This window comes from Vanacampus margaritifer, chromosome 11 (genome assembly GCF_051991255.1).
Source record: "Vanacampus margaritifer isolate UIUO_Vmar chromosome 11, RoL_Vmar_1.0, whole genome shotgun sequence".
Classification (NCBI taxonomy): Eukaryota; Metazoa; Chordata; class Actinopteri; order Syngnathiformes; family Syngnathidae; genus Vanacampus; species Vanacampus margaritifer.
Genome location: NC_135442.1, coordinates 11,157,791 through 11,181,610, shown reverse-complemented (window position 1 = coordinate 11,181,610; position 23,820 = coordinate 11,157,791). Strand labels below are relative to the sequence as shown.

Sequence of the window (23,820 nt, the reverse complement as noted above, 5' to 3'; positions counted from 1 at the left end):
ATGCACGTACTGTACATGTCGGCCCTTATAATCACTTTAACAAAAATGGTAACAGCCAAATAAAATCTGTTAAAGCTGTTTTTCTTCTTCAAATGTATTTGTTTAATGGGAGATCATTTTTATATGTTATTGTAATTGTGGTAAAACACTAATAATAAATATTTCTATAAAAAAAAAAACGTTTGTGTATTATTCAGGGTAATGCACTCAAGATGGTGTTAAGACTATTAATAATTAATATAATAAGAAATAAATTAAATTGAGTTCCTGTCGTGCATCTGTAAGGATTATTAATGAACATGTAAACATTCAAATCCATTAAATTATTGTAACTGTCTTTTTTTTAACCATTAAAAAAAAAAATCCAAAATCGTTCAAACGGTTTAAAGAAAAAAAGAAGCATGACTGCGATTTATAATACAGTAAGTACTCTTATCGTTTTATTTCTTGCCTGTGTGACCCTTCTGCTCCACTGACCAACGCTCAATTAACCCCCAAATTTATTCGTTTAAATAATAATTTATGACCAAGAGTGTTGAAGTGATTCTGACTTGACTACTGTGCTAATGACGTTTTTCAATTTAAGTAAAAAAATATTGAGTTACGTCCTAGAAGCGGAACCCCGACGTAAACTGAGGACCGTCGTGATTTGTAACGCATAACAGGAAATAGTGTTTCCATTTAGAGTCAGTTAAGGTATGTGACATTTTTCACTTAGACACTATTAAATGTGTAGTTTGGGGGAGACAAAACGGCCAGGGGTGACACGGGTCTTAAATTTAAAAAGATAATTAAACGAGAGGGGGGAAAAGCCGGCTCCGCTCATTCCTTGTCTGCTTCCCCGGTGTGTCTGATTTTGGGAGGGAAAAAAAATATAGCCCCGCCCACCTTAATAAAGCCCGGAACCTTCTCTCCTCCAATTGAGACAAAAGAAGCTGAAAGGCGAGCGAGAACCTCATCGCAGCACCTTGGACGCGGCTGCCGGCACCCACACTCCCCTTCTGAACCTTTCCACCTTTATTTTCCAATAACTACCATAACCCGGTCCATTCGAACCGCTGAGCGCCGTGTTTCAATGATGTCATACCTGTGGATCCTTCTGCTCTTTGGAGGCTTGTTGGCTGGACGTGCTAACACACAAGGTATGTATGATGAAAAAGATTTTGTATCTATCTGACTTCACTGTCCATTGCAGTGTTTGTGTATCGATACAGACTGTTAACAAGCTCGATTAATAATAATGATGATGAATAAATGAAATCAAGGGGCTGTCTTGGCCCCACTGTCATGTACTTAATTGCTTTACTTAATTAATACTTAAATTGCATTTCTGTCCAGAAATATTCGGCACATTTTTCGTTATTCTGTAATTTTGCCACCCCAATGGATTTGAGCTAGGGCATGGTATTAAATTGAAGTCTTTTAGATTTATTCAAAGAGGTTTTGTTATGCAAAAACTGCATTTACCATGAAGGGATTTTAGCTAATTTATGCTTCAATTTTCAGGGGTCAAAAGATGACGTGACATTTTTGCAAATGTAACCATAATTATAATTAATTATGAAATCTGGAGCCTAATGGCATCACTAAATTCAGTATTTTCTCCACGGAGAGCCCTTTTGCCAGGCGTTCACTTCGTAATGCTGTATTCCATTTCTTTGTAATTTGCATAAACACTTCATTAGGTTGCACCAGACAATATAATCAGATCCAATACAAGTATGTCAATCAAGCCAGCCTTTACAAATAGTTTGATTGACACTGTCAGACAATCATTAATGTGTATGTTTGTGCATGTGATTTACCTGTAACTGCAGTGCCTTGTACCAAGAGAAATTTAAGGTAAAGGTAAGCATAATATTATTGTAAACATGTGCAAATTATCATCCACACTCTTTTTCCATATTTAAAGATAAATTTAGAATTCATCCAACTAAAATTATCTCATTCCAAGATTTAAAAAAACTCATTGACCTTGGGAAATTTCAAATAGGTGATTTTTGCAGAAAATAACAATTTGACGCAAATTAGTAATCCATTAGAATGACACTACTAGTATTAGCACCTCAATGTTTACAATATGTAAATCCTTTAAACGTTAACAAAGTAATTTTCTAGATTTACAGTTAGAACTACAAATCAATACTTCCTTTTAAAGGAAACATTCCATTTTTTTTCATATATCAAAACAGTTCCCAGGTGTTTTATATCGCTCATCAAAAAGTACAGTATTCAGATTTCAGACTTGAAAGTGGCTCTGGATCTTCACCTTACCTCATGGACTTGGTATTCAGTAAATTTGCTGAATTGAAACATCACAATTTAAAGTAAGAACTTCTTGCTCACAAACAGGCAGATAAAAGATGTACTTGTTTAATTTCACACTTGATGGGTAGCATACACCGTACTAGTATACAAGCCATTTAAAAAGTTAATTTGTTTATTTTTCTTAGGCCCCAAAAAAAAAAAAAATATATATATATATATTTTAAATTTGTTGCATCTCTCATTTTCTCCCCAAGATCCCCTGGCGCCCTCTAGTGGAGAGTAGCCTCACTTTTAGCCGCAAGTTTAGCATGTGTACCTAATGAAGTGGCCAATGAAAGTGATAGCAAGCTTTCTGCGGTTGGGCTTTGCTAGACGAATGAGATGTTGGGCAATGTGGCTTTACCGGTTCCCTTATGGCTTTAACCGACAGGCAACCAGACGCACACATGCTCATTTGTGTCCCCTCACACCATTTTCTTAACCGCCAGCATGTGTTGACACTGGAACAAGAGAAGTGCTTGCTCGCCTGTTTGTGTGTATTAGTTAGCCTTTATGCCCTATGTAAAGATATAAACGTGACGTATGCGCAGGGAGTGTCTATGTAATCAGAGCAGACATCCAGCTGGAGAAAAGACCCCACAACTTCACTTTCTCTCCCCGCAGGGTCCTCAGCATATGTGTGTGCGTTATGTATGCATGAGTATGGACAATGTACAGAACATGTAGTCTAACAAGTGAAATGGAAGGTTCCCCAGCTGAGATGAAGGCTTGTATAATGAGTGCCAGGTGTGTGTTTACACATTTAACTGCCCTCTGGTGACTGACTATGTGCGTGTTTGGGGAAAACTGCTCTTGTGTCCCACAAACACAACAATAGAGAGAAATACCTGACGCAACAATGTGTGCGGTCGTATCGCCTGACTGCACGCACAAATCAACACACTATGAGGTGTGATATTACTCACAGCAAGGTTTGGTTTCTGGTTCAAGTACAAACAACATTTGCAGGTGAGCCATCAAGAAAGTTGGCATTAATGTGGTAGTCTTGTTTGCCAGCGTGGTGGTGCGCTAGTGGTTAGCATGTCTGCCTCACAGTTGGAATGTTTTGGGTAGGGCTCGGCGTAATGGCACAATAAATCATCACAATTATAATTTTTTTCATGTAGTCTGATCTTGGTTTCACTTTTCTTTTGTATGAAAGGAAAGTAAGATCATAATCGTTTACGAAAATTATGAAAAAAGATTGCTCAATCACAGTACAGCTTACACATTTTATTTATTTATTTATTTATTTATTCCACTTTTAGGAAAATGTTCAAATCAAATCTTACTTTCTTGCTTTATTGTAAACATCACAAATCAAACCAGAAAACAAGTAAGCCGTGACATTTGCAATGCGAGCCCAATTTCAACAAAATGGCTGTTCCCTTGAGGTTGATAACAAATGAATGTCCAGTTAACTGGGGAAGTCAAAAAAAAAAAATCTTGACAATAATATGTTCTACGCAGCCCTACTAGTGTAAATAGAATATTTTGGTTAATATTGTGTTAATTTCATATGAGTTAAGCAGCCAAATCTAGCAATTAAAAAAAAAAATCTGTATCAGAAGGCGGCCATTTTGCCACTTGCTGTCGACTGCAAATGACATCACAATTGCGCAAATCTCAGGTAACAACCAATCACAGCTCAGCTTCAGAAAACAGGTGAGTTGTGATTGGTCGTTGTCTGAGCCATGAGCAACTATGATAATTAATAGTATAATAGCAAAATGGCCTCCCCCTGAGGTGGATGAAAATGGCTTGATCCACAACTCATATTCCACAAATGCAATATTAATCAGAATGTCGTGTTTATACTTGTGAGGTCACATATAACATATTATTGTCAAGAAATGTTTAAGTTTGACTTCCCCTTTTAGAATGGTTTTAAGATGGTGAAAGTTTGACTCGGGGATTATTTCTATTTCAAAGTTTGAATGCAAGCTGATCATGTGTTGCCAGGGCGAAATGTTCCATATTTGGCATATCATAATAGTGGTGCCTGCATTAAAAAGGCGTGAAACGTGATAGACGTGGAAAAGTTTCTTAAGGTGGTGCCTTGCCTGTTTTGTTTGTAAGACTTTGTTAAGCTTTCTGCTTTCTCCACTGCACCCGTAAAATGCAACCCATATGTAACGGAAGAAATAAATATACAGGATGTCACTATGAGAGAGTCTGTCCATATCGCATGATTACTTTTACACAAACTGGCTCATAAATCAATGTCATTTTTTTCAAGGAACTTTTTCTTATTGCCAAGTATGAATATGGATGGAGGAATTTATATTTGATTTTCACAATGATGCTGCTCCTTTCGACCCATACTGTATTGTTAAACCATGGTTTAGCATCAGAAAATAGCCTGCTAGCTAAAATACAGAAACCTTGCAATTTGATTGTTGGTGTATGTCATTTAGATAGTTTACCCTTGACGTCAAGCAACTCTGTGGACACGTTGAGGTCACCATTTTTAAGGTCAACACATTGTTTTGTTCTGGTGCTTATTGACTATTTTAGTAGAACATACTTGTATGCTATGTTTGTAGCATTTAGCCTACAAGTACGTTCGAATGTATTAAAATACAAATGTGGCAATTTCACATTTCAATCCAAAATATCAATATGCAGATATATATTTTTGCTGCATTTATTAACAATGCCATTCGTTCCTCAAGTTAGGCTGCACCTCACTGTTCCGAGTCGAGGGTTAACGTCCGGGGTTTGTTGGCTTTGGTTTGACATTACCATGTGGTTTGGACTCTGAGGATCGCGTGCGACCACGCAGAGACGCAGATGAGTCAGAAGCCTCCAGGGAAAGATGTGGCGAGGAAACGAGGAGAGCGCGAGAGACAAAAGGAAAGAAAAGGAAGCAGTGAGAACCTTTTAGATGCAAAACAGAATCACCCAAAGTGAAGCTGAAAATGTTAACACCTTTCCTTTTAAGGCGAGTCCTGTACTTTTGTGTATATATTGGCAGCGTTGAGATGGAGGGAGGGGTGTTAATGGTACCCCCCCCCCACCCTCCTTTTTTAAGAGCGTGAAGGTAGTAGTTAGCAAAGGAAGTGATAAATGGGAACACAATGTTCTAAGTACTGCTACAAACACAATGATTTTTTCCTTCTTTCAACAAGGGATGGTTATATAATTAATTCTATCTCATTATGTTTATTTTTTTTTGCATGTTTGCCATACAACAGTGAAATTTGGAATTAATGTAAAATGAACAGGCCAGCTTGGTAGGCATATTATTTATTAATTGCACAGCACAGGCAATGTTTGAAGTAACATTTTACCATTCTGAAATTTCATACATTTTGCATGTGTCCCTGAATTTGCTGTCCACCCTGTCATTATGGGCTAGCTGCCCCTCTAAAGAAACCCCCATAATGTTTTCGGTAGGGTCAGTATTTTGTCAAAGGTGGCAAAAACAGTGGATAGTTACGTGTGCAATTGCATGTTGTCAAATTTAACATGTCCACTGTGTCATAGGGATATCAATTGATATAGCCACCAGAAATTCAAAAGATTAAACTGCATACAGTCAACTTGCTATCTGAATCCTGTTACAAAGTCAGCTTGCTGACAGGGTGGACATTTATCAAAAATGTCCACCCTGTCAGCAAGTTCACACAGTGGATAGTTTCAGTGTAAATATTTCACTGATATTTCATCACTTCCATCATATTATGTGTATAATTGGATGTGAAGTTTAACATGTCCACTCTGTCATAGTGAAATATCAATTGATTAAAACAACCTTTCAGAAATTTGAAATATATTTGTTAAAAGGTATACAGTCAGCTTGCTAACTGAATCATGTTGTAAAGTCAGCTTGCATTTTTGACAAATGTCCACCCTGTCAGCAAGCTCACACATTTTTGCTGTTTGTTTACTTTGTCTGCTTGCAGTTAATTTATATTTAAAAAGTTCAATGGAAAATCCCCAAAGGCACCTTATGGTGATATTGTCTCAGTTGTCTTTATAGTTTATAGAGTAACACCACTGCTGCTGCCACTAAAACACATTTGTTTACAGTTACTCAACACAGAGGCGAGAATAACCTTTGCCATGAGCCGCATGCTGCTTCACCTAGTCAAAAGACAAAGGCTTTGTCTGCTGACATGTAGCAGCCTGCTCTGGTTCCGTTACAAGCTCGTACACATCTGCCGCCTCATGACTCTTCAAATAAATGATTGAGCGCTTGTGTTTACATTAGACTCGGGCCTCGGCACTGCGCCACGAGGTAGGGAAAAACAACCAACAACGTCGCTCTTATCGCATTTACTCAGCATGCATGCGGGTGTGCTTTTCGGCTGTTTGTGTGTGGGTGTGTTTTTTCAACGTGCCGCTGAGATGTGTCGGTGCATGTTAAGTACTGTAAGTTTGTTTATGCATAACTTTTTTTTGTTGGTTGATCCTTGAAGGTGTGTTAGTGCTCGGAGCGTGCCAGGTTGTCTCATTCGGAGGATTTACGAAGGCGACGTGCTAACCTTCGAGCCTCAACTGACTTGGCAAACAGAGATGTTCTGTTACCAAGCTTGCATATATAATGTTGAGAAGATGAAGAATCGTTTTCCATGACAGTAATGGCACTTAAATCATTATATTCAGTCAGTGTATTCATTTGTTTTATATCGTTAGAGGTGGTGAATCCAAGTCCAGAATGTAAAAACCCTGCCACAGTTTGGCTTTAGCCCCTGATGCTAGCTAGCTTGCTCCCTAAAAGGTAAACAAGCACCATGGGAGTTAGCTAGCTCCCTAGCTAGCTCCCATGGTGCTTGTTTACCTTTTAGCTAGCGTCCTAGCTAGCTCCCATAGTGCTTGTTTACCTTTTAGGGAGCAAGCTAGCTAGCTAGCACCTGGGGCTAAAGCCAAACTGTGGCAGGATTTTGACTTTCTGGACCTGGATTTGCCACCTCTGTATATCGTGCTTGCTTGTCCTCCTCAAGTGGGGCTTATCTCGAGTGAGCTACACCCTGGACTGGTCGCCAGTCATGTACACAAGCAACTGTGATCAAATTATAATTTTTAAAGTCTTCTATCAAGCTAACATGCATGATTTTGTCATATGGTAGTAATCAGGTACCAGGAGAAAACGCATGCAAGCCAAATCATCAGCCGAGATTCGAACCCTGAGCCTCAGAACTGTGAGGCAGACTTGCTAGCCACTAGTGCGCCGGGCTGCCATAATCAGTACATTGTCGCTTCTTTCAAAGTCAATAGCAATGTCGCTTCTTGGCCGATGTCACCTCCTTGGTTTACACCCAAAAAAAAAAAAGCACGCCTCTCCCAACGCTCCCGCCCGTCAGGCTGCTGGCTTTGCTGTCTCAGCTCCTCACACGCATCAGCAGAATGTCACAGCGCCGTCTCAAAGACGCACAGGCGCACGCCAAACAAAGACGGGCTCTTCTTATTTTCTCATTAGTGCACACTCGCAATGCCAGGGTGGATGCAAGCTTTTTTTTTGTGAGGGGGGGGGGGGGTGGGGGGTGTAGAGGCAGGTTGGATATGATTGATGTCATCCTATTGTGGCTACAGCAGGAACACATTAGTACAGGGCGGGGTTGTGTGTGCGTGTCAGGGAGGTTGTGCATGTTGGAATATGTGGTGAAACTGTTTTTACCTTTCAGGCAAAAGTTCGAAGTAACAGATGGACAACTAATGTAACGGTTATACAAATCCTGAGCTGTCTTGTTTTATATCTTTGTGGCTCATTCAAATACACGCAGTGGAGCCGCTAATGTTGAACACAATTAAGTATTTTTCCTATGGGCAATAATCATTTCCGGATCAAAATGTCATCATAAAACATTGTTTGCTGTACCAACGAATTGCAGTAAATAAGTTTAATATCACACTTGATGGTATTCCACGTATGCAAAGACACTTCTATTTTTATTTCCTTCCTCATAGCTCTTCACTCTTTGTTTATTATGTCTCTGTCTTCCTCCATTAACTGACGTTTTTTAGATGACGAGGCCCCAACAGAGGAGGCTGCCGTCCATTCAACTTTGGAGCCCGAAATTGTCGAGCTTGCAGACTTGGAGGCCGCTGAAGCTGGAGTAGAGGTGAGGACATGTTGGTTCGTTGGAACCGACTAACCGGTCACATTAGCAATCGTCATTCAAAGACCACTAAATTGCTAAATCCCTAAAAATATAACATTATGTTACAATATTTTATTTAGGGATGCCACTAATGAATATTTATAGAATTGATTAACCTATCAATTACACCATTGATTACTCAAGGTAGTGAGACTTTGGTCTTCTGTAAAATACAGGAGATACTACCAGCAGATGAGCCCGAGCCCACTGAAGCTGGAAACCATGAAGTGACTCCAGCTGAAGGAGAAGCAGAACCGGAGGCTCCGTCAGATACCGACCCGGAACCAGAGGACCCTGCAGAAGTTGACTCACAACCAGACATTACTGCAGGAGAAGCAGTGGCAGTTCCAGAAGGAGAAGAAGAAGAAGAAGAAGCAGCAGACCAAGAAGCTACAGATGAACCAGAACAAGAAGCTGCAGCGGAAGAAGAACCAGAGGCTGCGGGGGAACCAGAACCAGAGGATGCAGTAGAATCAGCAGCCGTACCAGAACCAGAGGATGCAGCGGAACCAGAACCAGAGGATGCAGGGGAACCAGAACCAGAGGATGCAGCAGTACCAGCAGCCAAACCAGAACCAGAGGATGCAGCAGTACCAGCAGCCAAACCAGAACCAGAGGCTACAGCAGAAGGAGAAGCAGAACCAGAGGCTCCATCAATCCCAGGTGATAAGAAATGTTCACACTCAACACGACTTCCTACTTGGTGATGGCTTGAAACATCTCCTGTCTGCCGTCTACTCTTTCAGCTCCTGCAGCTGATCCAGAAGATCCAGAATCTGCACAAGACATTCCCGATGTAGACGAACAACCGAGCGCCAGCGCTGATGCAGCTCATGCCCACGAAGAGGTCAGTTAGTGGAAGCCTTGGAAGGCTTTTATTCTATGGAAAATAATTGGATTCTGCTACAAATTACAAACTGCATTTTAAAGAGGAACTAAACCCAAGATGTCAACATTTTATTTTCTGAATGTGCGTATCTTCTTTGTCAGCTGCTTTTTATGTTACCAGACGAAGTAAGCGCCACTCGAGCTTTGGCGGCATTTCTGGTGTACAGTTTATGATGATTTCGTTGAAGATGTTGAACCCTTACATTGATTAATTACTCCGTGTTTTGACTAGTGCTGCCACATACAATCTGTTTTTGCAAAAATAGAAATTGGAGGGGATTTAGTTCCTCTCTAACCCGTCCAAGAGTCCCTATGTTAAATAAAACATTTTCACAGCATGGCTCCGAAGATGAAGGCACAGCAGGAGCAGATGCAGCTGTGCCACATGACGAGTCAGCTCATGCAGGCAAGGAAGTGGACGTTGGCACAGAAATAAAGAAGCAGGACCCTTCAGGTGAGGATGAGCCGTATTGTTTAGGAACGATACACATTCAGATGTGCTATATGTATAATAACCAGTGTGGAGTCATCATGTTTTATGTTTGAACATACTTGCTAATACATTCAAACGTACTTGCAAATATGTTTATTGCTAATAACTTAGCATTTGTTCCCGTAATGCCGCAGGATAATGACTTGCGCATGCAAGTAAAAAAAATAAAAACAAACTACATTTTTAGCAATTGACCTACATTATGCCAATACATTAAGTAACTTAACATTGTTTATTCGTAATTTTATCATTTATTCTTATGTCTGCAAGGTGAATGCTAAAAACAAAACAAAAAACTCATAATTTTGGGCATGCACAAGTAAATATCCCGTAGCATCATGGGCAAAAATGCTAAGTTATTAGCATTTAGCATACAAGTATGTTTGAACAAACTTGCAAGCACATCGGATTCGGAATGTACTTTTAAAATACGCTCCAACGCACTTATAGGCTAAATGCTAGATGCTAATAACTAAAAATTCCCATAATGCCACTGGGTATGCACATGCTTAAGTCAATCCCTGCGGCATTATGGGAAAAAATGCAACATTCTTAGCATTTAGCCTACAAGGATGTCTGAAAGTATTTGCATGTACGTTGGAAGTTGGAACATACATGCAAATACGTTCCGGTGTATTTGCAAATACGGTGCAAACGCGTGCTTGTAGGCTAAATGCTAAAAACAAACAAAAACTCTCATAATTTTGTCCATGCGTAAGTCAATATCCTGTGGCGTCATAGGCAAAAATGCTACGTTTTTAGCATTTAGCATACAAGTATGTTTGAACATATTTGCAAGCACATCGGATTTGGAACGTACTTTCAAAATACGTTCCAACGCACTTGTATGCTAAATGTTAAAAACTAAAAACTCTCATAATTTTGGGCACGCGCAAGTCAATACCCTGTAGCATTATGGGGGAAAAAAGGCTAAGTTTTTAGCATTTAACCTATAAGTATGTTTGAAAGTATTTGCAATTACGTTTATACGTACATGCAAATCAATTTACTGTTTTGTATTAAGTAGGATTTTCTACCAATGTTAGCAATGTACAATATAGCACATTTCATACACAAGGTAACTCAGTGTACTTCACATCGTAGCAAAGCCAAACAAACAAAAAAGACATTTAAAAGCAAAATAAAGAAATAAAAAGTATCTTACTGAAATTACTACCAGAGCGTACAATGCAAGATTATGGAAAACATGAAAATACTCACCTTCACCTCTGTGGACAACTTCTCTTCAGTAAATCTAACATGCATATTTTGGAATGTGGGAGGAAGCCAGAGTACTTAAGCACGGAGAGAACATGCAAACTCTACACAGGAAGGCCGCAGCCCAGATTTGAAACCAGAACCTCCGAACTTTGAGGCAGACATGCTAACCGCTATATCACCCTTTGACCGCGAACTATATCATAGCTTGAAGCTAATGAAAAATAACATTTGTGTTTGGTGTGTGTGAGCTCTTCTTTCTGAATAACCGCTGCATTTTCGCCAGTGCGTCATGCTGTAACGTGACCCCATGAATATCCATGGAATAAAAGTCAAAAATGTTGCGTAATCATTCATTTTGACACTTGTCCAAGTTCTCATGCGATCTCCTGTTTCATATTGGACGGCAACTCCCTGTTTTTCCAGTACATTAATATGAAACGTCATTTTAGGAGGTTCTCTTTTGAACACAAACGACCTTGACAGGTTATGAGATGGGTGACTTGTGGTTAATTCACCTTGAATTAAGAGTGGTTATGTTATAAGCAAGTGTGACTTATTGACTGACTGTGGAGGTATCGCCCTTCATTTGTCTGTACAAGTCTGGGGTTTTTTTATGTCCATTTTTGATTCACTTTTTTTTTTATTCCACGCCTTGTTCTCACTTCAGCCGTTATTCATCTGTTAAATATTAGCTCTGTGCTGTGTCAGTTCCTCCCTGATTGGATAGCCTCGTTTTTATCAGTTATGAATAACAATACGGTTGAAGGTCCAACACAGCTCGGATGCTGCTTGACCTTTTATTTGTGGATAATTTGCAATTATTATTTTTCTCCCATAGTAAACATTGGACAGTTTTTTCCAAGGTCAAAACTTTTGTCTTTCATGTTTTTAAATTTTAATTTCATGTTGACTGGGTCTCCATGAAGTCCTGCAAGTTTTGTCCGACTTTAAAAGCATATTTTTTGTCCAACCTAAGTTACGCCCCTCATTAATGTGCACAAGCATGATTGTCAAATTCACAGCGACTATGTAACCATCTTTAATGAAATTAGCAATACCAAGCTAGCTTTAGCTTTAACGTTAGCCATGGCTCCTACGTTCATGGAGTATTACAATAACAATGGTATCTGTTTGAAGTTTGATTTGTTGGAATGTACAATTCATTTACCACTCTCAGATCACAAGGACAGTAACAAATACGTCCCAATTTTTTTTTTTTTTTACTACAAACTCTCCAATTTTAGGCCTATTTTTTGGTTGCGACTGTGATTTTGATTGGGTCTATGCCACTGCTATGGTCCTGAATTAGTCCCTTGTCACGATAATGTTGTCAGTTACTATGCTATTGCTACGGTCCTGTATTTGTCACTCTTATTGTCTTTTTACTTGGGTCATTGTGATCTTGTTGGTTGCTATGCATTTGCTACAGGCCTGTATTTGTGCCTTGTCATGATGACGTCAGTTGCTATGCAATTGCTATGGTCCTCTATTCGTCACAATAATGTTAAGATTGTCGGTTGCTATGCAGTTACTATGGTCCTGCATTTGTCACTTGTCACAATGTTGTCAGTTTCTATGCAGTTGCTACCGCCCTGTATTTGTCACTTGTCACAATGCGGTTAATGTTGTCAGTTGCTATGCAGTTACTGTGGTCCTGTATTTGTCATTTGTCACAATATTGTCAGTTTCTATGCAGTTGCTACTGCCTTGTGTTTTTCACTTGTCACAATAGTGTTGTCAGTTGCTATGCAGTTATAATGGTCCTGACTGCTGTATTTATCACTCCTATTTTGTCATATAGGTTGGGCCATTGTGATGTTGTCAGTTGCAATGCAGTTGCTAAGGTTCTGTATTTGTCCCTTGTGATGATGTTGTCAGTTGCTATGGTCCTGTATTTGTCACTCTTATTTTGTCATAAAGGTTTTTATTCTGTCATATAGAAATGTACCTTGCCCTAGAAAAAATTACAGAGTGACACTTTTTTCAATGCGCCGAGGTGACATTTTTACTATAATTTTTTTTAGATGTATGTTCGCAACCTCCATTTTTTATGTCAATAAACTGTGTCAATATATTTTATGCTGTATTACTGGTTGGATATTAACTCATGACATTGCAGGTATCTGGCTTAACCTGGCTTATCATCCAAAAAGAAAGTTGTTTTTCATCCAAGCCTGATTTATAATCAGAATTCACTGCCTGAAACCGAAACTAAACTACCACGTACTGTAAATAATATACCGATGCTACTTTGACCTGCCCTGCCTTACACTGTACATGCTGTATAAATCTTCCCGGGTTTTCCCCAAAGTGCACAGTGTGAGGCTATAATGTATTGTTGCTGTGTGATGATATCCTAAAATGCATGTCATCACCAGTTCACACAATCACGGTCAACGCCCTTTGCTGTTATTATTACGGGCCTGTTATTGAGCACAGCTCTGCGAGGCTTTTACTTATAGCCGTGGGGGGAATGACATGATGATGGACGGGTGAGGTTGCTATGGTGACGGTGGGAAGAGACTCCTTCGTCTTGCCGGGGTCGGGGGGAACATCTGGACAATATCCCACTTGGGTGGAGATGGATGAAAAGTGACCTGCAGGGATTAATTTGGCCTTTCGCTCACCGGTGTGTGTGTGTTTTGTCAGATGGAGGCTTTAACTTGGAAGATGCTCTGTCACAAGGCGATGCACAGGACATGCCAGCCCACTCAGGGAGGAGCAACAGTGCCGGATCAGTGGGTTAGTAGCTTCAAATGTTGAAATAGGAACACTATACTATAAACATGTATGAAGATCCGTGGAAAGGGGCTTTTCAAGTTCCGTCTACAGTTCTATCTTCACACATTTTCCTTTTGCTTTAACTATTGGCTGAATTCTTAAAATGTATTTTATGTGGGAATGACTTAAGACATATTTGTCTCTGTTTCAAATCTGTATAATTTTTAAGAGTTGTTTATTGTTTAAAAAGTTTCCCTCTGCTTTGACAGTTAACAATTAATCTAACTAATCAATTATCAGATTCATCAATTATTTTTGATATTCAAATAATTATTTAGAAGCCTTGTTCAAATGAAAATTGTCCCACTCTTCAGAATTTCAGCTTGTTACATTTTTCGATTTGGTTCTATCCAGTGGGATTATGATTCGATTCGATACGGCTCAGTTCAGTTAAGATGCATTCACATCTTTTAAATCAAAACCAACTTTTTTTCCAATCAAAATAGTTTTTGTTACGCGCCTAGTATCTAAAACCAGTTACAACCGAAGAACCATTTTTTGATTGAACGGAATCGAATCGTTCCGCTTTGAAATATATTAAATTGAAATTTATTGGACACATTTACAGTTCTGATAAATTCATTCAAGTGTAGGTAAAATGACAACCAACAAGTCATTGCACTCTCAAACTGAGCCGCATCGAATCGAAACGTAATCCCACTGAGTCGAACTGAACCAAATCGATCCACTTTCAAATTTAACCGTCTTTGAATCATTTCGCACCCTTAGTACCGTTCCCCTTTTTGCTTGATCAAAAACCATATCGAATCGCTTTTTGTGAGAGAGATGCACACCCCTAATATATATGCATATTTTGTTCCAAGTTTTGGTCCACTTCACTTCACATCACGTCAGTTTATCTTAGTTAACCCATTTAAAGGATCACAAATCAGTCCAAAGCTTTGGTTCATAAAGTATGCTTGCTTTACCTGGAACCTGAAAGTTATACTTACACCCAAAAGTTCGTTGGACCATTACAGTGTGATTTAACACATCTTACTAATACTTCCCACGCAGTGCTTTTTCTTTCCATTTTGACAATAAGACCTTTTATTCTCCACCTGAAAGCTGAGTCATCCAAGTCAGTTTAATCATTATAATCGAGTAAAAGGCACTCCTCCTGTGTACTCTGTCATTAGTGGCTTTGTGGGACAAGTTGAAGCAGGTGCTAAGGCAGTCATGACGACACATGTACAAACGAGGTCAAAAAAAGCTCTTGAATTTTTAGACTTTAGCTGCCCTTAACATCTTCTTTTTTTCTTCTTCTCCGTAGCACATATTGCCGAAGCCACAGCAGAAGGTAAGCAGTCCCCTATTATGTGTCGTGTACGGACAAAAGTATTGGGTCAAACCCCCGGCATCACTGGATTTATGTAGAATGGTACCTTGACTTACGAGTGACCCGACTAGTTTTTTTGTGTGTGTGTTTTTATAGCTACAAGCAATCTTTTCTTTTTTTAGTTGCAAGCATCCAAACACAGACAAGATAAGTTGGGAAACAGAGAGTCTCTATGTACAAAAATACAAAGTAACAACAGAGAGCAGGGCTGAATTCAGATAGCCTCGAACAAAACGGAGAAACCGTAACAGACCACATGGAAAATAACTTGCATCGAAGAAACCTCAACGTGTTGAGAGAATCCTCGGCTAAGGAACCTCAACATAGTGACAATAGTGTCATACAGTAACTCACAATTCTATATGGCAGAAAATAAAAGCTTATATGACAAAATAAGAGTCACAAATACAGAACCTAAATAAGAGTGACAATTACAGAAACATAGTAACTGCATATCAACTGATGCCATCAAAAGGGGACATAGTAATTGCATAGCATCATCATAAGGAACATAGCAACTGACAATGGCACAATGGACATAGTAACAGTATAATACTATACAAGTTAAGGGTGGCTAATACAGCACCAAACATAATCATAAGGGACATAGTAACCGGATAAGACTATATAAACTAAGTGACCAATACATCATCAGACATTATCATCATAAGGGACATAGTAACTGCACATCAACTGAGAACTTCACCAACACAAGGGGCATAGCAAGTGACATAACCATAGGGTACATAGTAACTGTATAAGACTAGACAAACTAAAAGTGGCAAATGCAGCATCAAACATTCTCAACATAAGGGCCATAGCAACTGCATAGCAGTTGAGAACTTCATCATCATAAGGAACATAGCAATTGCATGATACTAGACAAACTAAGAGTGGCTAATACATCATCAAACCTTATCATAAGGAACATAGCAACTAGCAACTGACATATCATAAGGGACATAGTAACTGCATAGACTAGGCAAATGAAGAGTGGCTAATGCAATAACAAATATTATCGTCATAAGGGACATAGTAACTGCATAGCAACTGATATTTTTGATCATAACACAATGACCCCATGACCTGACACAGTCAGAACAGTTTTGAGCGTGGTCACGTAATAATTTGAAATTCTAAGTCAAGGCACCATTGCGTAGACAAAATAAAAAATAAACATTGTAAAATCTGCATGAGCCACAGGCAAGATTTTAAGCAAGATTTTAAAATCACTGCTACACAAGTGTAATAAAGAATTTGATCTCTCTTTTCTTTTCATTTTTTCCATCAGACGCTGATGGTGAAGGTGAGTTTGTGCGTGCGTGTGTGTGTGTGTGTGTGTGTGGAACACCACCAACCACCTGTGTACTTCCTGTTTCCCATTTTTTACTGCATGACAACAGCATTAAACAACTTTCCAAATGTGCTTCTCATAATTATAGTCCAACAAAAACACCATTGAATTTACAGATTTTAATAAATCACTTCAATGATAAATCAACAAGCAAATTGCAGTGTGCAAATTGTGCAACACGGAGTTTCGCTTATCACCGAAACGCTTCAATCCCACGCTTTCCCTCAAGCATGTTGCAGCAAGCACAGACACCAGAGCTAGCGTAAACCATTCTGCCACCAGCAAGGTTAGCTCGTCTCCCTCACTGAAAGATGAGAAGAAATTTGGGCAGTCCTGATAATGATCCTCATTGTTTTGCTGTACAGTATGTGCCTTTGTCTCGTTCTTTGAATGAACAGCACAGAAAGCAAAACCAACTTAAAGCACTTATTGTAAAACGGTCAAGTTACGCATCACTTTAACGTGTTTGTGTTTTGTCGCCGTCTTGTGACATGTTAGTTACCCGTTACAGAAGGAAACAAAATATAGGTGGTCTATGTAGAATTTGTGATTAGTTCACTGTACTTTGTTGCTAGCGTTATTTTTTAGCATTAGCATTTCTAATCCACATGGAAGTGGAAGTGTTTTGATTTGTTTTTGACAACTGGCAACAATTTGACACCCACGCGGCTTACAGTATGTTAAACAACTGTTTATGTTCGAGGTCGTCTGTTGACATTTTCGAGGTTACGAACGTCACTAAATGAACTAATTTGCGCAGCAGCGTAAGGGCACTCAATCACCGCCGTACTTTGTTTTTCCATAGATTTGTTTTATTTTTACGGCCTAGAGGTGTTTACTACTGCCGAGGGAGCTGATTGGTAGACGCAAAGAACCGGACTGACAAAATGAATATACTCAAAACAATGCAGATCATGTCACAAATATTTGTATTTGATTAAAATGTAATTACAAAGCATCCAGTTTTATTTATTTATTTATTTTTTGAGTAATACAAACATTTCCACCCAAATGTGCTAAATGCTTTGCTGTTGTCCTCATTTTCGACGTATAGTGTGTCAGGTTTTGTAAAAAGCTTCGGAAATGGCTGCTCTAGTTAGGCCACAACATTAGGTACACCTCCAAATTCACAATCACAGCATCGCTCTGTATCAGACATCACGATGCGTCATCCATGCGTGCGTTTCATGACTCATTACACCCCCACATGCATATTTGGCTTAATTTCTTTTCTGACTCATCATGTCAAACTGTTTTAAATGGCCGCCTTTATTCCTTTCTTTCTTTCCCTCACTTCACCCCTTTCCACCCAGACATCCTTCCTCGCCGTCATTGTGTTACAGTGGCGGCACAACATCCTGCCATTATGATTATTAGGGGCGGGGCAACAAAAAAAATCACTCGACATGACTCGTGACTCGGCATGAAAATTATTCAGATCTGTGTTGCCATGGCAACCAGGTCACAGCTGTAGACTGAGCCATGTCGCCACTGTCAATGTTTTTATTGGTGATAATTACAACATAAGAGCGCTAACTGCGATAATAAGCACATTCATCATTCTCTCGCTCACACGCTGACAAACACAGGAAACGTTTCCTTTGAGATTTTCTAGTCCACCTGAAACTCTCAGTCACGCATGGAATTCTAACACGTTAACTTCATGTCTAATAAACTGTTGTAATCTGTGTGGTATGTGGCCATGCAAAACACACACCGTTAAATATGAACGGCATTACAAAAATGGCTTGCAAACATTGCGCACTGCAGCTGTTTTCAACGTATTTAATTTTAGGGTTTTATTTAATAAATTAAGCACATTTATTTTTGCATTGATGTTCATTTTTATTATTGTAAATAATTAAGTTATTTAACATATGCAAATATAAAATAAAATAAGCATAAAAAAATATATATAAATAAATACAATAATTACAAATATATATATAATCAAAATTAGTTTTAATTTATTATATTGATTAAATTGCATTCATGTATAATGCCGTTTTACACATTTTAATCTAATATATTAAAAATATTAAATAAATACGCAAATACCAACCTGGGACGTCCAAACTACAGCTCGGGGGCCATTTGCGACCTGCCATTCAATTTTCAGCGCCTTGCGACATATACAAATAGACACCGCTAGCTGTAATAAATTGGTCTATAGAGCGTTTCTAGATATACGATAATACAAATAAACTATTCATGACCAAAATAACACATAAAAACACTGTGGGGATTTATATAATTAAATTTTAGAGGTAAAAATACTTTCTTTCACTTACTGTTCTATGTTAAGGTCTGATTATAAATGTTCCTCAAGTAACTGTTTTTTTAAATGGTCAACTTACTACAGTTTTTCTGAATGTGAAAATGGATTTTTGTCGCTATTCAGTGCAGGTGTGGATCTAGTCTAGAGCCAAGGTCACACCAAAATCTTGAAAACCCTCAACTCTTTGCCTTGCCACATAACATAAAGCTGTTATGTAGCATTTTTTTTCAAAAATGACTAGAAAATGTAAACGATAATTGCTTGCTTCATGGATTGATTTTAGTGTAGTTAATAAATTAAAAAAGAATTTCAAAGTGACCTTGCATCCTTCCATTTTTCTGTCTGCGGCCCTCAAATGAAAAGCTTTGAACACCCCTGTTGTAGGCTACACTTAGCGGTTTAACTTTTCAAAATACCACCCAAATATTCTACTCTTTTCTTTATAACATTCCATTTTCTTCTGCATGAATGACCCACACAGACACCGGAGGCTGCCATGATTGTGTTTTGAATGTATTTGTTTGTGGCTTTTAGAAACTGGCTCGGGCTCCTTGGCGGCCATTTTGTGCGCCGTAGGTGTGGCCGTTGTGGGAGCAGGCACGGCATATTTTACCTACCAGAAGAAGAAACTCTGCTTCAAGAATTTGCATGGTACGGACGTCCTTGTCTCTTTACCGGGACTGCCGCGATATATAGATACAATGTAGCATACATTTAAACTAGCTAGTCTTAAAGAATTTGCCCAAGCATGATGTGAAACGAGATGTTTTTCCGCAAAGTCAGGTGGAAAAATGGTGTTATCACCATCAATACAGACACAAACATTGTCTTAATACTGTCAATTCAGCATCTTTGTTTATTTACAGTCAACTTGAACGGTTCATTCAGTGCTGTAGGAAGGCTTACCAGCATACACACATCATGTCAACAAAAACTGAAACTGCCAAAGGGGACTCGAGATTTGTTTCAACACTTTAAATTGAGTTGAATAAGTTATTTTAAAAAAAACTGACAAAATGGGGAAAGACAAATTGTATGGATTTTTGAAAAAATATGAGGTTGACCATATTTGGACGCACAGGATTTCTGCCTGACTTTGTAAGTTCACGTGAGGTAATCGCAAGTTCAGTAAAGATTTTATTTCAGAGATCAAACGTTCATGGGGGTGTGATGTGTCCCGATGAGAAGAGATTTGATTGGCTAAGCGTTTTTCCAAAGTGACATGTGACGTCTTGCCTGCCTGTTTCAGAAGAAGACCCCGAGGCTGCGCGCAAAGCCGACGCAGGCGAGGCTCAGTCGGACCCTCAAGGTACAACAAACGCCCACACACATATGCACAATATTAGCTGCATCATTTTTTTATGGTGTCTTTTTTTTTTTATAGTCCTTAGCAACCTGCTGAACTCCTCGCAGAGCTGAGCTGATCACGTGACTCGACTTGGACCAACCACAGTCAAGCAAAGTGGCAAGCTCACTGTTAGGCTTTATCCACTGTGGAGCTGCAGTACTGTGAGGCCCCCATTGGGGGCTCTGTGTGTCTCTCTGTGTATGTATGTGTGTGTGTCTGAAAGAGTGTGTATTCATTAGCACAGTATGTGGCTAAAGCAACTTGATTTGCTAATGACAATTGGCCAGACGTTTGTTTGTCCAAACTTGATACGATTTCATGACCGAAATACTTTTTTATAATTTTACTGAGACACGCCCATCCATTTATAGGATTGAAAAAAACCAACAAAACAACACTGTGACTGATATCTTTTTTTATGTCAATTCTATTGTTGTATAATGACAGGGTTTAACTTTTTCAAACCAGCCACAATATTCACTTAATAGCATAATAATTGATAAAGACATAATAATGCTGCTCACAAAAAATTATAAAAAATAAAAATCATGATAAGCGGGATACATGTATCGATTTGTAACTTGAGTTGAGATATTAGGTCAGGGTTTCCCAAACTTACTGGAACATATCATGTATTGCGTAAACATTGAGATATACTCTATGATAAAGAGAAACTGCACATCTCTCAAAAATACATTTCGGAAAACTGAATTTTTGACTTACGTTTGGGGGACCCTTTCTACAATAAACAAAATTATCAGGACTGATTTGGATTTGGCAACGGCTCCTTTTCTGTTCCAGAAGGTTGATTGACGATTGTGGACTTATGGGCTGCAGGGCAATATCCCCACCCAAAAGAAAAGAAGCTGTTAGCGGCCTTGCATGGCGTCCCAATACTTTTGCTCATTTAGGTGTATTATAAGAGGTGTTCGAATAGCGTTTTAGTGGCTTTCGGCCAAGTGTCACTGTGAGTTTTGTATTTTGTACTAGATGTTGTCAGTCTAGTTTTTCTAGAGTGCCTTCACTGTCCCAGTCTGGCTTGTCCCGTGTGCGGACGCACTGAATGTCTCTTTAATGAGATGCTCTCTTTGATGTTTGGGCCTGAAGCGCTCTTGAACGCATTTCCAAGACACAACTAAAAAGACTCACCTGCACATTTAAATTGCGGTAAATCCAGTCGACTCGAGCAGGAACGAAGACATTTAAATCCAATGTTTTTATACACAAATTAGATTCTGAACATATTAAGTAAGCAATGCCGTTGATTTAGTGCACTGCGACGCATTCATCAAGCGTCTTGTAAAATACAACATCATTTTTTTGAGTTATTTCAGTGTCATAATAATCCACTATGATATGGTTAAAAATTCTCCAACTTGAAATCTACAACTGAAAAATGAATTGAAATGTTGTCATTTATCTCATTAAATAATTGTGTGATTGAAATAAAACACATTTACATATTCCTAATTTTATTCGAAATAAAATAAATTACACATGAAGATGTAATTAGTATTGTGGCCCATGGGTGCATTGTACAGTGTCTACTACTACCTACGACTCATCAATGTGTGCCTCTTAATCTGTTCAAGCCAGCTGTCTTTTTCTACCATAATCACCATTTTTTCTATTTAAATCCGATCCAATGTCTATTGTGAGGCGCCTCAGACTGATTGTTTTTGAATAGCGTGTGGTATCTTTATTAGTGATTGTTATTGTGGAGAGTTGCCTAAATATGCGGGACCGCATCGACAATGATTGATTATATACTGTAGCACAAACTACTAACATCTGAATGTCTTTTTTTCTGTTGCCTTACAGTAGCCGTGCTCCCTTTAATCCTTGCTTGCTGCTTATTGGTTCAATAGGGTGTTTTAAAAAAACGCCAGACGGCTGCAATACTGTACATGACAAAGGCTGTTACTAACAGTCTGGCCACAATTATGTGTGATATCAGATATTAATACATTACAATGTATGAGCTGGACGCTGCAGAATGTCTCATCAAAGATTTGTTTTAAAATGCCTTGATTAAAATCGCAATAACAAGGGATGGGCTAATTTGAATACATTTTCTTAATAAATCATCGGAAATATATAAATGATCAATAAATTGTTGGATCACTAAAGTCCGCTTATTTTCAAACCAACTAGCCAATTAGAGGCCATATTTTCAAACAGAGCAAAGTCTAACTTTGCTCATAGGTGGCGTTTTCTTTCTTTTGGTATTTTCAAGTAGAAGTAATCTTGCCTGAGCCTCAATCAAATTCACCTGCGCCACAACTTAGACCTTCTTTTAGGTAGTCTAAACTCTAGTCTACTTTTGGACACCAAGTTGGCAGATGCGCCAAGTGGCGTGCAATAGAATACGCCATAACTCCTATCAAGGTGTAATGTCTACCAAATTCACAAACACGCAAATCTAGACAATCCCTGGCACAAAAATAAAGATCCACCCGATTTCATTTTGAGTGCACTTGAGGGCGCCTGTCTTAGAAAATTTGACCGGGAAGATGTGACTGATAGGTGTTTGCAATAATTTTTTCCGTGCACGTAGCCTTACAGCGACGCGGTAAGTCACTTATTTTTCATTTTGAATTGATTGTATATTCCAATAATAAAGCATCGAACCGGTAACATATCATGTTTTGCAACACTCCATCCTAACTAAGTCACGCTAGCAATGTAGCAGCCGCTTATTTACAGTGCATGTTATGTACAGTGCCCATCTCTCATCTCACAAATAGCTTAAGGCTACTTTGAAATCTTTTTAGCAGTTAGAAAACTGACTCCTTATTTGATAGTTCCTAATGATTAATAAATCAATTATGCCCATCCCTGATTGCCAGTGATGTATTTTAAACAAAAGTCTTCTTTTGAAGCTGTCACCCGAGAATGTACGCACATTGGGCTTGACTTTGTTACATCATCAGCGGACCAGTCCTGCCTTATTAGCACATCTGGATTAGGAGAAGCAACAAGGTTATGAACACAAATCTCTGATTTCCTTTAAAAATATCGAGACATTTCTTTTCTATGACTATTCAGCGTGTGTGTGTTTTTTTTTTAATGTAGGATCTGTATACTTCATATTTGTCATCAAGCACTTGTGGTGTAAATAATGTTGAAGAGGTGAATTAAAACAAGCAGTTTCAGTGGGAGTCGTCTGTTTTATGTTTGTCTGCATGTGTCAATTACTTTTTCAGCACCTGTGAGATGTTAAGTCATAAAATGCAGGGAGGAAGGGAGAAAAAAAAGACAAGCGTAAAGTAACGGTTGTAAACGTGAAATGTTTGACATGTCAGGTATTTGCAGAGACACCTGCATACTGTCTGATTGATGGTGACGGCTCAATAAAGGCCTTCAAAGTGAAATATTATGTACTCGCCCAAATGTAAAACATTTCTATACAATTCCTGCATGATTATTCACATTCATTTTTACACTGTAAAAAGTATTATTGTTAATACTATGTACCAAACACATAATAAATAATTCAAACAGAAGTATAGTGGTGCCCCAATTTGTAAACTGTCAATATCTAATCATCATCACAAAAATGTTTCTAAGGGTTTGTCTCATAAGAGAGAAAAAAGAAACACTTTACAGTGTTCTTTATAATAATATACAGTGATCAACGGTGAACAATCATTGCCACTTCCAAACAGCAACCTCTTAAATGCAGTGGCACTATCATGAACGCC

At 38.7% G+C, this 23,820-nt stretch overlaps 1 protein-coding gene across 1 annotated transcript; it reads left to right on the top strand.

The window, feature by feature from the left end:
* Positions 1-874: 874 nt before the first annotated feature.
* Positions 875-23,277, top strand: LOC144060663 (uncharacterized). The gene is made up of 11 exons (XM_077580400.1): positions 875-1,142; positions 8,278-8,375; positions 8,591-9,077; positions 9,161-9,261; positions 9,639-9,756; positions 13,666-13,758; positions 15,071-15,097; positions 16,428-16,442; positions 19,303-19,419; positions 20,018-20,077; positions 20,153-23,277. The coding sequence occupies exons 1-11, from the start codon at positions 1,076-1,078 to the stop codon at positions 20,185-20,187; spliced, it is 1,218 nt and encodes a 405-aa protein (XP_077436526.1). The 5' UTR covers positions 875-1,075; the 3' UTR covers positions 20,188-23,277.
* Positions 23,278-23,820: the final 543 nt, after the last annotated feature.

Coding starts and splice junctions, on each gene's coding strand:
- LOC144060663 (XM_077580400.1), top strand. CDS start 1,076: ATGATGTCATACCTGTGGATCCTTCTGCTCTTTGGAGGCTTGTTGGCT. Junction 8,376..8,590: donor CCGCTGAAGCTGGAGTAGAG/GTGAGGACATGT, acceptor TGTAAAATACAG/GAGATACTACCAGCAGATGA. Junction 20,078..20,152: donor GGCTCAGTCGGACCCTCAAG/GTACAACAAACG, acceptor TTTTTTTTATAG/TCCTTAGCAACCTGCTGAAC.